General features: G+C 39.4%; 1 protein-coding gene across 2 annotated transcripts in view; it reads right to left on the reverse strand.

Moving 5' to 3' along the window:
* MFGE8 (milk fat globule EGF and factor V/VIII domain containing) overlaps positions 1 to 14,560 on the reverse strand; it is a 228,161-nt gene that overhangs the window by 182,439 nt on the left and 31,162 nt on the right. For both annotated transcript variants that reach the window (XM_053717664.1, XM_053717663.1), the window contains exons 2-3: positions 844 to 969; positions 357 to 488 (exon numbers count right to left, since the gene is read on the reverse strand). In XM_053717664.1, the coding sequence (XP_053573639.1) occupies positions 357 to 488; positions 844 to 969 (258 nt within the window). The remainder of the gene's footprint in view (positions 1 to 356; positions 489 to 843; positions 970 to 14,560) is intronic.

Below are 14,560 nucleotides of genomic sequence, written 5' to 3' on the forward strand. Positions count from 1 at the left end.
ACCAGCCTGTTATTTCATGAGTCATGCAGCTCACCGAAACACTATGTGCTATATTTAAGCATTCAAATTTTTCAGCTTGTTTATGTCTGAAACCTAAAAAAAAGTCCTGTTTTTATAACAACCAAGAATGCTGCTGCTATGGGAAAATGTGTTTTCAATCAAAAAATTGTATATTGAGAAAATGGAGAATAGTATCCAATACAAAGCAGACCTGACCTATTTGTGGAGGCAATGGCATTCAGAACCACTGGTCCGACCCCAGGGCAAAATATAAGGCAAAGAAACCACATATGTCTTTCCTTTTCAATCCTTCCCTTTCTTCCTTTCTAAGTGAACAAGAGGATGTTAATACTTACTATTTTCACAGTGTAGTCCGCTATATCCTGGAGGGCAAATGCATTTATACTCAGCAAATGTGTCCCCTCTGCGAGAAGTGGAGAGTTCCTGACATTCTGCATTGTTGCGGCAGGGATTTGGATAGCATGGGCCTAATGAAAGGATAGATAAGTAGACCTGTAAGGACACTTACTGCAGTTCAAGTTGTGACAGGATTATCAGATCTGTTGTATGGTTATTAAAGGAAGGGTTTTTTCCATTTCCCTTTGAACATGATTACCATTTACAAAATAATTTCAATAATGCTAAAAAAGCACCCAAACTCCTTGTAATAATTCTAATTGATTTTTTGTTTTCCTTTAAATGTTTTACAGCTTCTTTATTTCAGTATTATAAATAGAACATCTGACTTTATTACAGGTTAAGCGATAAGCAATGTGCACACAATGATTTCACGCTTCTGCAATTATCAGTGAAGTGACATCATTCTTCCCCTTTTCATGTTACCTTTTTCAGTCTCATTGCAGTTAGTTCCAGTAAAGCCATCAGGACACAGACAGTAGACAGGAGAGTTATACACATTGCTCAGGCAGGTTCCTCCATTTAGACACGTATACTCATCACACACCTCACCTAGAGCAAACACAAAAAGCAGGTGGGGACACGGTTATGAAAGAATAGATTTTTTTTATAGGTCTGTGTGTCATATATAAGTGTGTGTGTATATATATATATATATATATATATATATATATTATATTATATTATATTATATTATATATGTGTGTGTGTGTGTGTGTGTGTGTGTGTGTGTGTGTGTGTATATATATATATATAATATTATATTATATATGTGTGTGTCATATATAAGTGTGTGTGTATATATATATATATATATATATATATATATATATATATATTATATTATATTATATGTGTGTGTGTGTGTGTGTGTGTGTGTGTGTGTGTGTGTGTGTATATATATATATATATATATATATATATTATATTGTATTATATATGTGTGTGTGTGTATATATATATATATATATATATATATATATTATTGTATTATATATGTGTGTCATATATAAGTGTGTGTGTGTGTGTATATATATATATATATATATTATATTATATTATATATGTGTGTGTCATATATAAGTGTGTGTATTAGAATTTAGTTGGTATCTTCCTGTTACTAATATGCTGTTCGTATTCAATGATAGATGGCTAAGAAACGCTAGTGCTTAGGTCATTACATTACAAATAGGAACTCAATAGCAAAAAAGGAAACCCTTAAAGGGTCATACAAGTGTGAGAAAGAAAATACTCTATGCTAAAGCATTTTATTTTGCAATAGTGCTCGCATATAACGATGTGTGTAATGGGGATAAACACAGTTAATGTCAACTCCAGAGCACTGGGAGCTAGCAGAATACATCTGATGAACCAGTTAAACAGGAGGCATACGTGCAAAGCATTTTCAAACAAAGGATATCTAAAGGCCAAAGAAAATTTGACAACATATAGTATTTTGAATAATACCTTGAAAAGTCACTTAAAGCTGAATGCCCTATCTGAAACAACAGTTTGTTATTTGATTTTCATGTTCCATTAAGATATGTCAGACTAGGGCAGATAAAAAGATCGAGATTTTTATATATTCATTGAATTAAAAAAAAAAAACCTGCAAGTGGAGAGATTTTTTTTTTTTTTTTAAATAAAGAGCATGAAGCAAATTAGATAATAGAAGGTTAATGTAAAGTTGCTGAAAATTGCATGTTCTGCCTGAATGATGAAAGGAAAATGCTGCGTGTTCATCTCCATTTAAGATGTACTTAGTGATATGCAGTGTTGTTATTGAAGTGGTTTGTTGCAATAGGATAACAAGTAACATCACAGAGATTAAAAATGGACATCGATTTGTCAGATCATAAACTAAAAAGAGCTCATTAAAACTAGATTTTTTTACGGTAGTAGCCGGACTAAGTAAATGTAGAAAACGACATTTGTAAATGTCCTCTTGTAGATGAAGATAACACTAAAGTAGGTATTGTTATGATGGTCAGTGCTACAAAACATTCTGGCAATGTAATTAGGATTTCAAATTAAAAAAAAGTGTTAAAGGGACACTCAGGTCAAATGAAACTTTAATGATTTAGATAGAGCATGCAAATCTAAACAACTTTCCAATTTACTTCCATTAACAAAATGCGCACAGTCTTTTTATATTTACACTTTTCGAGTTACAAGCTCCTACTGAGCATGTGCAAGAATTCACAGACTATACGTATATGCATTTGCGATTGGCTTATGGCTGTCACATGGTGGACAGGGGGAGTGGAAATAGACATAACTTTGAAATTTGTCAGAAAAAAAAATCTACTACTCATTTGAAGTTTAGACTAAGCTATGGCATTGTCTTGTTATCATGCATTTGTTGATTATGCAAATCTAATGTATTTACTGGTCCTGTTGGTAATTCAGGACAGAGCATTTTTTCTACAGAGGGGTAAGTATTTCAACGATGCACATATTTTTGGCTGCTTAAAATAAGATAAAACACAAAATATGTATTTCATGATTATGATAGAACATGACATTTTAAAAACAACTTTCTAATTTACTTTTGTCTCCTGTAAAACTTTCTTTGTTCTCTTGATATCTTTTGTGGAAAAGCAAGGATGTAAGCTCAGGAGTGTTAACATGTCTGGAGCACTATATAGCAAGAGTTTTGCAAGAGTGTTATCCATTTGGATGAGCACTAGATCGCAGCACAATTTATAATATCTGCTAAATTCTGGTTAGAAATTATATTCTGAGTAATTAATGATTTGTATCATACTCAAACTGACATTTTCCATTTTTTCTGATTAGCAATTATACACATCTCTTGGTATCATTTTACATAGCCACGCTGACATTACTGTTTGGTATTCTGGAATTTCAAACAATTGTATAAGACAGACAAGAACCATACCTCCCAACATTTCAAAATTCAAAAGAGGGACACACCCCCCGGCAAATATTTATAATGTGGTGGGCAGGAGCAGGGACGGGGCTAAAAAAAAAATCATAAGACCAAGGTAATATAAAAAAAATTCTAAATAAAGTCATATCTTTTAATACTCTTAGGCAGCAAATCAAACACAAGCTCAAACCACTGGTATAGCTATGTGAGCTCTGTATTTAATTAGCAATTGCAGAGACAGTGCTAAATATTTTTATCTTAATTGGACATTTAATAATAGATTCTTTAAAACTGCTCTCTGCGTTCCCCATTAATATTCTAGATTATGCACAGTACACACTACATAGCATACACTTCTACATGCAGATACACACACACTACATAGCATACACTTACACGTGCAGATAAACACACACACTACATACAGTTGTGCTCATAAGTTTACATACCCTGGCAGAATTTAAGATTTCTTGGCCATTTTTCAGAGAATATGAATGATAACACAAAAACTTTTCTTTCACTCATGGTTAGTGTTTGGCTGAAGCCAATTATTATCAATCAACTGTCTTTTTAAATCATAATAATGACAACAGAAACTACCCAAATGACCCTGATCAAAAGTTTACATACCCTGGTGATTTTGGCCTGATAACATGCAGACAAGTTGACACAAAGTTGTTTGAATGGCTATTAAAAGGTAACCATCCTCACCTGTGATCTGTTTGCTTGTAATTAGTGTGTGTGTATAAAAGGTCAATGAGTTTCTGGACTCCGGGCAGACCCTTGCATCTTTCATCCAGTGCTGCACTGACATTTCTGGATTCTGAGTCATGGGGAAAGCAAAAGTATTGTCAAAGGATCTGTGGGAAAAGGTAGTTGAACTGTATAAAACAGGAAAGGGATATAAAAGATATCCAAGGAATTGAGAATGCCAATCAGCAGTGTTCAAACGCTAATCAAGAAGTGGAAAATGAGGGGTTCTGTTGAAACAAAACCATGGTCAGGTAGATCAACTAAAATTTCAGCCACAACTGCCAGGAAAATTGTTCGTGATGCAAAGAAAACCCCACAAATAACTTCAGGTGAAATACAGGATTCTCTAAAAACATGTGGTGTGGCTGTTTCAAGATGCACAATAAGGAGGCACTTGAAGAAAGATGGGCTACATGGTCAAGTCACAAGAAGACAGCCATTACTACGCAAATGCCACAAAGTATCCCAGTTACAATACGCCAAACAGCACAGAGACAAGCCTGAAACCTTATGGCACAAAGTCATTTGGAGTGATGAGACCAAAATTGACCTTTTTGGCCACAACCATAAACGCTACATTTGGAGAGGAATCAACAAGGCCTATGATGAAAGGTACACCATTCATACTATGAAACACAGAGGTGGATCGCTGATGTTTTGGGGATGTGTGAGCTACAAAGCCATAGGAAATTTGGTCAGAATTGATGGCAAGATGAATGCAGTATGTTATAAGAAAATACTGGAGGGAAATTTGCATTCATAAGCCTGGAAGCTGCGCATGGGACGTACTTGGACATTCCAACATGACAATGATCCTAAATACAAGGCCAAGTTGACCTATCATTAACTACAGCAGAATAAAGTGAAGGATCTGGAGTGGCCATCTCAGTCTCCTGACCTCAATATCATTGAGCCACTCTGGGGAGATTTCAAACGTGCAGTTCCTGCAAGACAGCCCAAGAATTTACAGGAACTGGAGGCTTTATTTTGCCAGGAAGAATGGTTAGCTTTACCACCTGAGAAGATAAAGAGCCTCATCCACAAATACCACAAAAGACTTCAAGCTGCCATTGATGTTAAAGGGGGCAATACACGGTATTAAGAACTGGGGTATGTAAACTTTTGATCAGAGTCATTTGGGTAGTTTCTATTGTCATTATGATTTAAAAAGAGTAAACAAATTTGATTGATAATAAATGGCTTCAGCCAAACACTAACCATCAGTGAAAGAAAAGTTTTTGTGTTATCATTCATATTCTCTAAAAAATGGCCAAAAAAATCATAAATTCTTCCAGGGTATGTAAACTTATGAGCACAACTGTAGCTTACACTTATACATGCAGACACACACACACTACATAGCTTACACTTACACATGCAGATACACACACACACACACACAGTACATAGTATACACTTACACATGCAGATACACACAATACATAGTATACACTTACACATGCAGATACACACACACTACATAGCTTACACTTACACATGCAGATACACACACACACTACATAGTATACACTTACACATGCAGATACACACACACACACTACATTGCTTATACTTATACATGCAGATACACACACACACTACATAATATACACTTATACATGCAGATACACACACACACACTACATAGATTACACTTATACATGCAGATACACACACACACTACATAGATTACACTTATACATGCAGATACACACACACACACACACACACTACATAGCTTACACTTAAACATGCAGATACACACACACACTACATAGTATACACTTACACATGCAGATACACACTTATACATACAGATACACATACACACTACATAGCTTACATTTATACATGCAGATACACACACACACACACTACATCATATATGCGCCCCTGTACGCCTCAGCTCGCCTGTGGCGGGGCGAAATTACCCGCAGGTATTCGCCATTGCACACGAGCGCAATTTTGCGCTTGCGTGCAATCCCGCCCCCTGCCCGCGCACAGCCAATCACGTGCAGGCAGGAGCTGTCAATCTCCTCGGTCGGACTCGACCGAGGAGATTGAATTTGGCCACAATAGAGGTGGTGAAGATCTTAGGGAAGCAGCGGTCTGGTGACCGCTGCTTGATAAATCACGGCGAGCAAGTTCTTGTGAGAACTTGCAGCCGTAGAGGCTTGATAAATCAAGCCCTTAGTATTATCACCAGGGGTTAGACGTCATCACTATCAGGGGTTACTGGTCACCATTACCTGAGGTCAGAGGGTATACAGCCTTCTTACTCCTGCTTAACCCACACACCATTCCTTTTCGACAGGGAATCTAGCAGGTATATAAGCCTGGGAGAGAAAAGTCAGCTGCTTCTGAGTATGGGCCCAATAGAATAATAAAAAATAAAAAAAAATGCATGGGGCAATGCGGGACAGATGGCTAGCAACCCAGGACAGCGGGACAGACCCCTAAAATTAGGACTATCCCCCGAAAATCGGGACAGTTGGGGGATATGAAGTACTGAAATATTAAGCATGAGCTTGGGCTAACAGTTTGCTATGCTTTTCCTCTACTTTAAGACATTATTTTAACGGTCATTTAGTTTCTTTCTTCACACTACTTTGTACAGTGTATTTATACCCATGTCATAAAATATATGTTTACATATTCTGAGCGCTAACCATGTTCATGACAAACCCAGCTAACTTGCTTAGTTTGTGTCTCTGGGAAAATAATAGTTCACAGGCATTAGCTTTTCAAGGTTTTTCCCAGTTTACGTTCTTAAATGACAGAGGCAATTTTGGCATTTTTATTCAGTATTGGTTTTACAAACCTTTCTCATGATACCATATAAATAGGGAAAAAATATAACTTTTTTTACTGTACATATTCACTGAGATAGAAGGGGAGGAGCCAAGACAAACCTTGTTAAAAATGGCTTGTCATTTTTGACATGTGATCTGGGCATTCAGTGACTGGCCAGAACCTGATACCAGCATGCATTGCAACATGCTAGTATATCTAGGGTGGCTGCTATTAACCCCTTGTGCCAAATCGACGTAGGAACTATGTCACACAGTACTTTGCTCAGCAAACTGTGTTGATGTAGTACCAGTCCCTACTTTCAGCTTAGACAGTGGGAGCCGAAAGCAGGGAGCAGAAGGCATCTGCCTTCATAATGTAAGAGATGAGGTGATAACATTGAGAGGTATATTAAACATTAAAAAAAAAAAAAAAAAAAAAAAAAGAGTAAAAGAGACAGAAATAAATAGAGGAGCCTGCGCACCTGAACAGCTGGATTCCTCTTTAATTTAATTTTTTTCTTTTTATTAAATTGTAATTTGTTCTTTCTATGAAACAATTATTTATTTGTATTAGCATTGCTGCTTAGGTCTGTGATTAGCTTCTACCTTTCACTGTGCTGAAGTTTAACTTTTATTGTCACTAATGTTGAAGATATTTATATACTTGGGTCATGAGCATTATTAGAAACCAGTGGGCCCAAGAATAAAAATTGACACATGATCCACCTCCACTGTTTCATAGGACTTATCATTCTTTATAAACATACATACGTGAAGATATCTATTTATATCTACATATTATATAGATATATTTAGGGCTAGTAGCACGCTAACTGTTGAGCGAAAGCAATATCGGGGTTTTGCGTGCATCAAAATAGCGTATTACAAGTTGAAAATAAATGTGATCACAAGAGTGCAATCGCATTTCCGCTTGTCAGATTACCACGACCAAAATCCTTGCGTAAAGGGTATATACACCTGTGAATATATATATATATATATATATTTTTTTTTCCTCTCTCTATATATATATACCGGTATATATATATATATATATATATATATATATATATATATATATATATATATATATATATATATATATATATATATATATATATATATATATATATATATATATATATATATATATATATATATATATATACACAGTGGATATAAAAAGTCTACACACCCCTTAAACTAATACATTATTGAAGCACCTTTTGATTTTATTACAGCACTCAGTCTTTTTGGGTATGAGTTCTTCAGCATGGCACATCTTGACTTGGCAAGATTTGCCCACTCTTCTATGCAAAAACACTCTAAATCTGTCAGAATGCAAGGGCATCTCCTGTGCACGGCCCTCTTCAGATCACCCCACAGATTTTTGAATTGGATTCAGGTCTGGGCTCTGGCTGGGCCATCCCTTCTGGTGAAGCCATTCCTTTGTTGATTTGGATGTATGCTTTGGGTCGTTGTAATGTTGAAAGATGAAGTTCCTCTCCATGTTCAGCTTTCTAGCAGAAGCCTGAAGGTTTTGTGCCAATATTGTCTGGTATTTGGAACTGTTCATTATTCCCTCTACCTTGACTAAGGCCCCAGTTCCAGCTGAAGAAAAACATAATTTATGCTTACCTGATAAATTCCTTTCTTCTGTTGTGTGATCAGTCCACGGGTCATCATTACTTCTGGGATATAACTCCTCCCCAACAGGAAATGCAAGAGGATTCACCCAGCAGAGCTGCATATAGCTCCTCCCCTCTACGTCAGTCCCAGTCATTCGACCAAGAATCAACGAGAAAGGAGTAACCAAGGGTGAAGTGGTGACTGGAGTATAATTTAAAAGATATTTACCTGCCTTAAAAACAGGGCGGGCCGTGGACTGATCACACAACAGAAGAAAGGAATTTATCAGGTAAGCATAAATTATGTTTTCTTCTGTTATGTGTGATCAGTCCACGGGTCATCATTACTTCTGGGATACCAATACCAAAGCAAAAGTACACGGATGACGGGAGGGATAGGCAGGCTCATTATACAGAAGGAACCACTGCCTGAAGAACCTTTCTCCCAAAAATAGCCTCCGAAGAAGCAAAAGTGTCAAATTTGTAAAATTTGGAAAAAGTATGAAGCGAAGACCAAGTTGCAGCCTTGCAAATCTGTTCAACAGAGGCCTCATTCTTAAAGGCCCAAGTGGAAGCCACAGCTCTAGTGGAGTGAGCTGTAATTCTTTCAGGAGGCTGCTGTCCAGCAGTCTCATAGGCTAAACGTATTATGCTACGAAGCCAAAAAGAGAGAGAGGTAGCAGAAGCTTTTTGACCTCTCCTCTGTCCAGAATAAACGACAAACAGGGAAGAAGTTTGGCGAAAATCTTTAGTTGCCTGCAAGTAGAACTTGAGGGCACGAACTACATCCAGATTGTGTAGAAGACGTTCCTTCTTTGAAGAAGGATTTGGACACAAGGATGGAACAACAATCTCTTGATTGATATTCTTGTTAGTGACTACCTTAGGTAAGAACCCAGGTTTAGTACGCAGAACTACCTTGTCTGAGTGAAAAATCAGATAAGGAGAATCACAATGTAAGGCTGATAACTCAGAGACTCTTCGAGCCGAGGAAATAGCCATTAAAAACAGAACTTTCCAAGATAACAATTTTATATCAATGGAATGAAGGGGTTCAAACGGAACACCCTGTAAAACGTTAAGAACTAAGTTTAAACTCCATGGCGGAGCAACAGCTTTAAACACAGGCTTGATCCTAGCTAAAGCCTGACAAAAGGCCTGGACGTCTGGATTTTCTGACAGACGCCTGTGTAACAAGATGGACAGAGCTGAAATCTGTCCCTTTAATGAACTAGCTGATAAACCCTTTTCTAACCCTTCTTGTAGAAAAGACAATATCCTAGGGATCCTAACCTTACTCCAGGAGTAACGTTTGGATTCGCACCAGTATAGGTATTTACGCCATATTTTATGGTAAATCTTTCTGGTAACAGGCTTCCTAGCCTGTATCAGGGTATCAATAACCGACTCAGAAAAACCACGTTTTGATAAAATCAAGCGTTCAATTTCCAAGCAGTCAGCTTCAGAGAAGTTAGATTTTGATGTTTGAATGGACCCTGTATCAGAAGGTCCTGTCTTAGAGGTAGAGACCAAGGCGGACAGGATGACATGTCCACTAGATCTGCATACCAAGTCCTGCGTGGCCATGCAGGCGCTATTAGAATCACTGATGCTCTTTCCTGTTTGATTTTGGCAATCAATCGAGGAAGCAGCGGGAAGGGTGGAAACACATAAGCCATCCCGAATTTCCAAGGTGCTGTCAAAGCATCTATCAGAACCGCTCCCGGATCCCTGGATCTGGACCCGTAGCGAGGAAGTTTGGCGTTCTGGCGAGACGCCATGAGATCTATCTCTGGTTTGCCCCAACGTCGAAGTATTTGGGCAAAGACCTCCGGATGAAGTTCCCACTCCCCCGGATGAAAAGTCTGGCGACTCAAGAAATCCGCCTCCCAGTTCTCCACTCCCGGGATGTGGATTGCTGACAGGTGGCAAGAGTGTGACTCTGCCCAGCGAATTATCTTTGATACTTCCACCATTGCTAGGGAGCTTCTTGTCCCTCCCTGATGGTTGATGTAAGCTACAGTCGTGATGTTGTCCGACTGAAACCTGATGAACCCCCGAGTTGTTAATTGGGGCCAAGCCAGAAGGGCATTGAGAACTGCTCTCAATTCCAGAATGTTTATTGGAAGGAGACTCTCCTCCTGATTCCATAGTCCCTGAGCCTTCAGAGAATTCCAGACAGCGCCCCAACCTAGTAGGCTGGCGTCTGTTGTTACAATTGTCCAGTCTGGCCTGCTGAATGGCATCCCCCTGGACAGGTGTGGCCGATGCAGCCACCATAGAAGAGAATTTCTGGTCTCTTGATTCAGATTCAGAGTAGGGGACAAATCTGAGTAATCCCCATTCCACTGACTTAGCATGCATAATTGCAGAGGTCTGAGGTGTAGGCGTGCAAAAGGTACTATGTCCATTGCCGCTACCATTAAGCCGATCACCTCCATACATTGAGCTACTGACGGGTGTTGAATGGAATGAAGGGCACGGCATGCATTTTGAAGCTTTGTTAACCTGTCCTCTGTCAGGTAAATCTTCATTTCTACAGAATCTATAAGAGTCCCCAAGAATGGAACTCTTGTGAGAGGAAAAAGAGAACTCTTCTTTTCGTTCACTTTCCATCCATGCGACCTTAGAAATGCCAGAACTAACTCTGTATGAGACTTGGCAGTTTGAAAGCTTGAAGCTTGTATTAGAATGTCGTCTAGGTATGGAGCTACCGAAATCCCTCGCGGCCTTAGTACCGCCAGAAGGGCACCCAGAACCTTTGTGAAGATTCTTGGAGCCGTAGCCAATCCGAATGGAAGAGCTACAAACTGGTAGTGCCTGTCTAAGAAGGCAAACCTTAGATACCGGTGATGATCCTTGTGGATCGGTATGTGAAGGTAAGCATCCTTTAAATCCACTGTGGTCATGTACTGACCCTCTTGGATCATGGGTAGAATTGTCCGAATAGTTTCCATTTTGAACGATGGAACTCTTAGGAATTTGTTTAGAATCTTTAAATCTAAGATTGGCCTGAAAGTTCCCTCTTTTTTGGGAACCACGAACAGGTTTGAGTAGAACCCTTGTCCTTGTTCCGACCGCGGAACCGGATGGATCACTCCCATTGTTAACAGATCTTGTACGCAGCGTAGAAACGCTTCTTTCTTTATCTGGTTTGTTGACAACCTTGACAGATGAAATCTCCCTCTTGGGGGAGATAATTTGAAGTCTAGAGGGTATCCCTGAGATATGATCTCTAATGCCCAGGGATCCTGAACATCTCTTGCCCAGGCCTGGGCGAAGAGAGAGAGTCTGCCCCCCACTAGATCCGGTCCCGGATCGGGGGCTCTCGGTTCATGCTGTCTTTGGGGCAGCAGCAGGTTTCCTGGCCTGCTTGCTCTTGTTCCAGGACTGGTTAGGCTTCCAGCCTTGCCTGTAACGGGCAACAGCTCCTTCCTGTTTTGGTGCAGTGGAGGTTGATGCTGCTCCTGTTTTGAAATTCCGAAAGGGACGAAAATTAGACTGTCTAGCCTTAGCTTTGGCCTTGTCTTGAGGTAGGGCGTGGCCCTTACCTCCTGTAATGTCAGCGATAATTTCTTTCAAACCGGGCCCGAATAAGGACTGCGCCTTGAAAGGTATATTAAGTAATTTAGACTTAGAAGTAACATCAGCTGACCAGGATTTTAGCCACAGCGCCCTGCGTGCCTGTATGGCGAATCCTGAGTTCTTAGCCGTAAGTTTGGTTAAATGTACTACGGCCTCCGAAATGAAAGAATTAGCTAGTTTAAGGACTCTAAGCCTGTCCGTAATGTCGTCTAGCGTAGAGGAACTAAGGTTCTCTTCAAGCGACTCAATCCAAAATGCTGCCGCAGCCGTAATCGGCGCGATACATGCAAGGGGTTGTAATATAAAACCTTGTTGAACAAACATTTTCTTAAGGTAACCCTCTAATTTTTTATCCATTGGATCTGAGAAAGCACAGCTATCCTCCACCGGGATAGTGGTACGCTTAGCTAAAGTAGAAACTGCTCCCTCCACCTTGGGGACCGTTTGCCATAAGTCCCGAGTGGTGGCGTCTATTGGAAACATCTTTCTAAATATTGGAGGGGGTGAGAACGGCACACCGGGTCTATCCCACTCCTTAGTAACAATTTCAGTTAGTCTCTTAGGTATAGGAAAAACGTCAGTACTCGCCGGTACCGCAAAGTATTTATCCAACCTACACAGTTTCTCTGGTATTGCAACGGTGTTACAATCGTTGAGAGCTGCTAAGACCTCCCCTAGTAGTACACGGAGGTTCTCCAATTTAAATTTAAAATTTGAAATATCTGAGTCCAATCTGTTTGGATCAGAACCGTCACCCACAGAATGAAGCTCTCCGTCCTCATGCTCTGCGAGCTGTGACGCAGTATCAGACATGGCCCTAGCATTGTCAGCGCACTCTGTTCTCACCCCAGAGTGATCACGCTTGCCTCTTAGTTCTGGTAATTTAGACAAAACTTCAGTCATAACAGTAGCCATATCTTGTAATGTTATCTGTAATGGCCGCCCAGATGTACTAGGCGCCAAAATATCACGCACCTCCCGGGCGGGAGATGCAGGTACTGCCGCGTGAGGCGAGTTAGTCGGCATAACTCTCCCCTCGCTGTTTGGTGAAATTTGTTCACATTGTACAGATTGACTTTTATTTAAAGTAGCATCAATACAGTTAGTACATAAATTTCTATTGGGCTCCACCTTGGCATTGGAACAAATGACACAGATATCTTCCTCTGAGTCAGACATGTTTAACACACTAGCAAAAAAACTTACAACTTGGTTATAATCTTTTTTAGCAGAAAAACGTACTGTGCCTCAAAGAGGTACTAACGATTAAATGACAGTTGAAATAATGAACTGAAAAACAGTTATAGCATCAAACTTTAAAACAACACAACTTTTAGCAAAGGTTTGTTCCCATTAGTAAAACAACACTAATTAAATTTGTACATAAGAATACAAAACAACGTTTTTATTCACAGTCACTATAAGAATTCTCACAGCTCTGCTGAGAGAATTTACCTCCCTTCAAAGAAGCTTGAGGACCCCTGAGATCTGTCAGAGATGAACCGGATCATGTAGGAAATATTAAAGTAACTGACTGGAATTTTTGATGCGTAGCAAAGAGCGCCAAAAACGGCCCCTCCCTCTCCCACACAGCAGTGAAGAGAAAACGAAACTGTCACAATTAAAGCAAAAAACTGCCAAGTGGAAAATAATGCCCAAATATTTATTCACACAGTACCTCAGCAATGTAAACGATTCTACATTCCAGCAAAAACGTTTAACATGAGAATAGTTATTAAAAGGATTAGTGACCCTTAACAGAGTAGTTCCGGTGAAATACCATCCCCAGAATACTGAAGTGTATACATACATGTCATTTTAACGGTATGGCAGGATTTTCTCATCAATTCCATTCAGAAAATAAAAACTGCCACATACCTCAATGCAGATTCCTCTGCCCGCTGTCCCCTGATCTGAAGCCTTTACCTCCCTCAGATGGTCGAGAACAGCAATATGATCTTAACGACTCCGGTTAAAATCATAGTAAAAATCTCTGTCAGATTCTTCCTCAAACTCTGCCAGAGAAGTAATAACACGCTCCGGTGCTATTTTAAAATAACAAACTTTTGATTGAAGTCATAAAAACTAAGTATAATCACCATAGTCCTCTCACACATCCTATCTAGTCGTTGGGTGCAAGAGAATGACTGGGACTGACGTAGAGGGGAGGAGCTATATGCAGCTCTGCTGGGTGAATCCTCTTGCATTTCCTGTTGGGGAGGAGTTATATCCCAGAAGTAATGATGACCCGTGGACTGATCACACATAACAGAAGAAAACAGCCCCAAAGCATGATGCTGACACCACCATGCTTCGCTGTGGGTATGGTGTTCTTTTGGTGATATGCAGTGTTGTTTTTGCGCCAAACATATCTTTTGGAATTATAGCCAAAAAGTTCAACTTTGGTTTCATCAGACCAGAACACCTTTTGCAACATGCTTTTGGGAAACTTCAGATGTGTTTTTGCAAAATTTAGCCGGGCTTGGATTTTT

This window comes from Bombina bombina, chromosome 6 (genome assembly GCF_027579735.1).
Source record: "Bombina bombina isolate aBomBom1 chromosome 6, aBomBom1.pri, whole genome shotgun sequence".
NCBI classification, from domain to species: domain Eukaryota; kingdom Metazoa; phylum Chordata; class Amphibia; order Anura; family Bombinatoridae; genus Bombina; species Bombina bombina.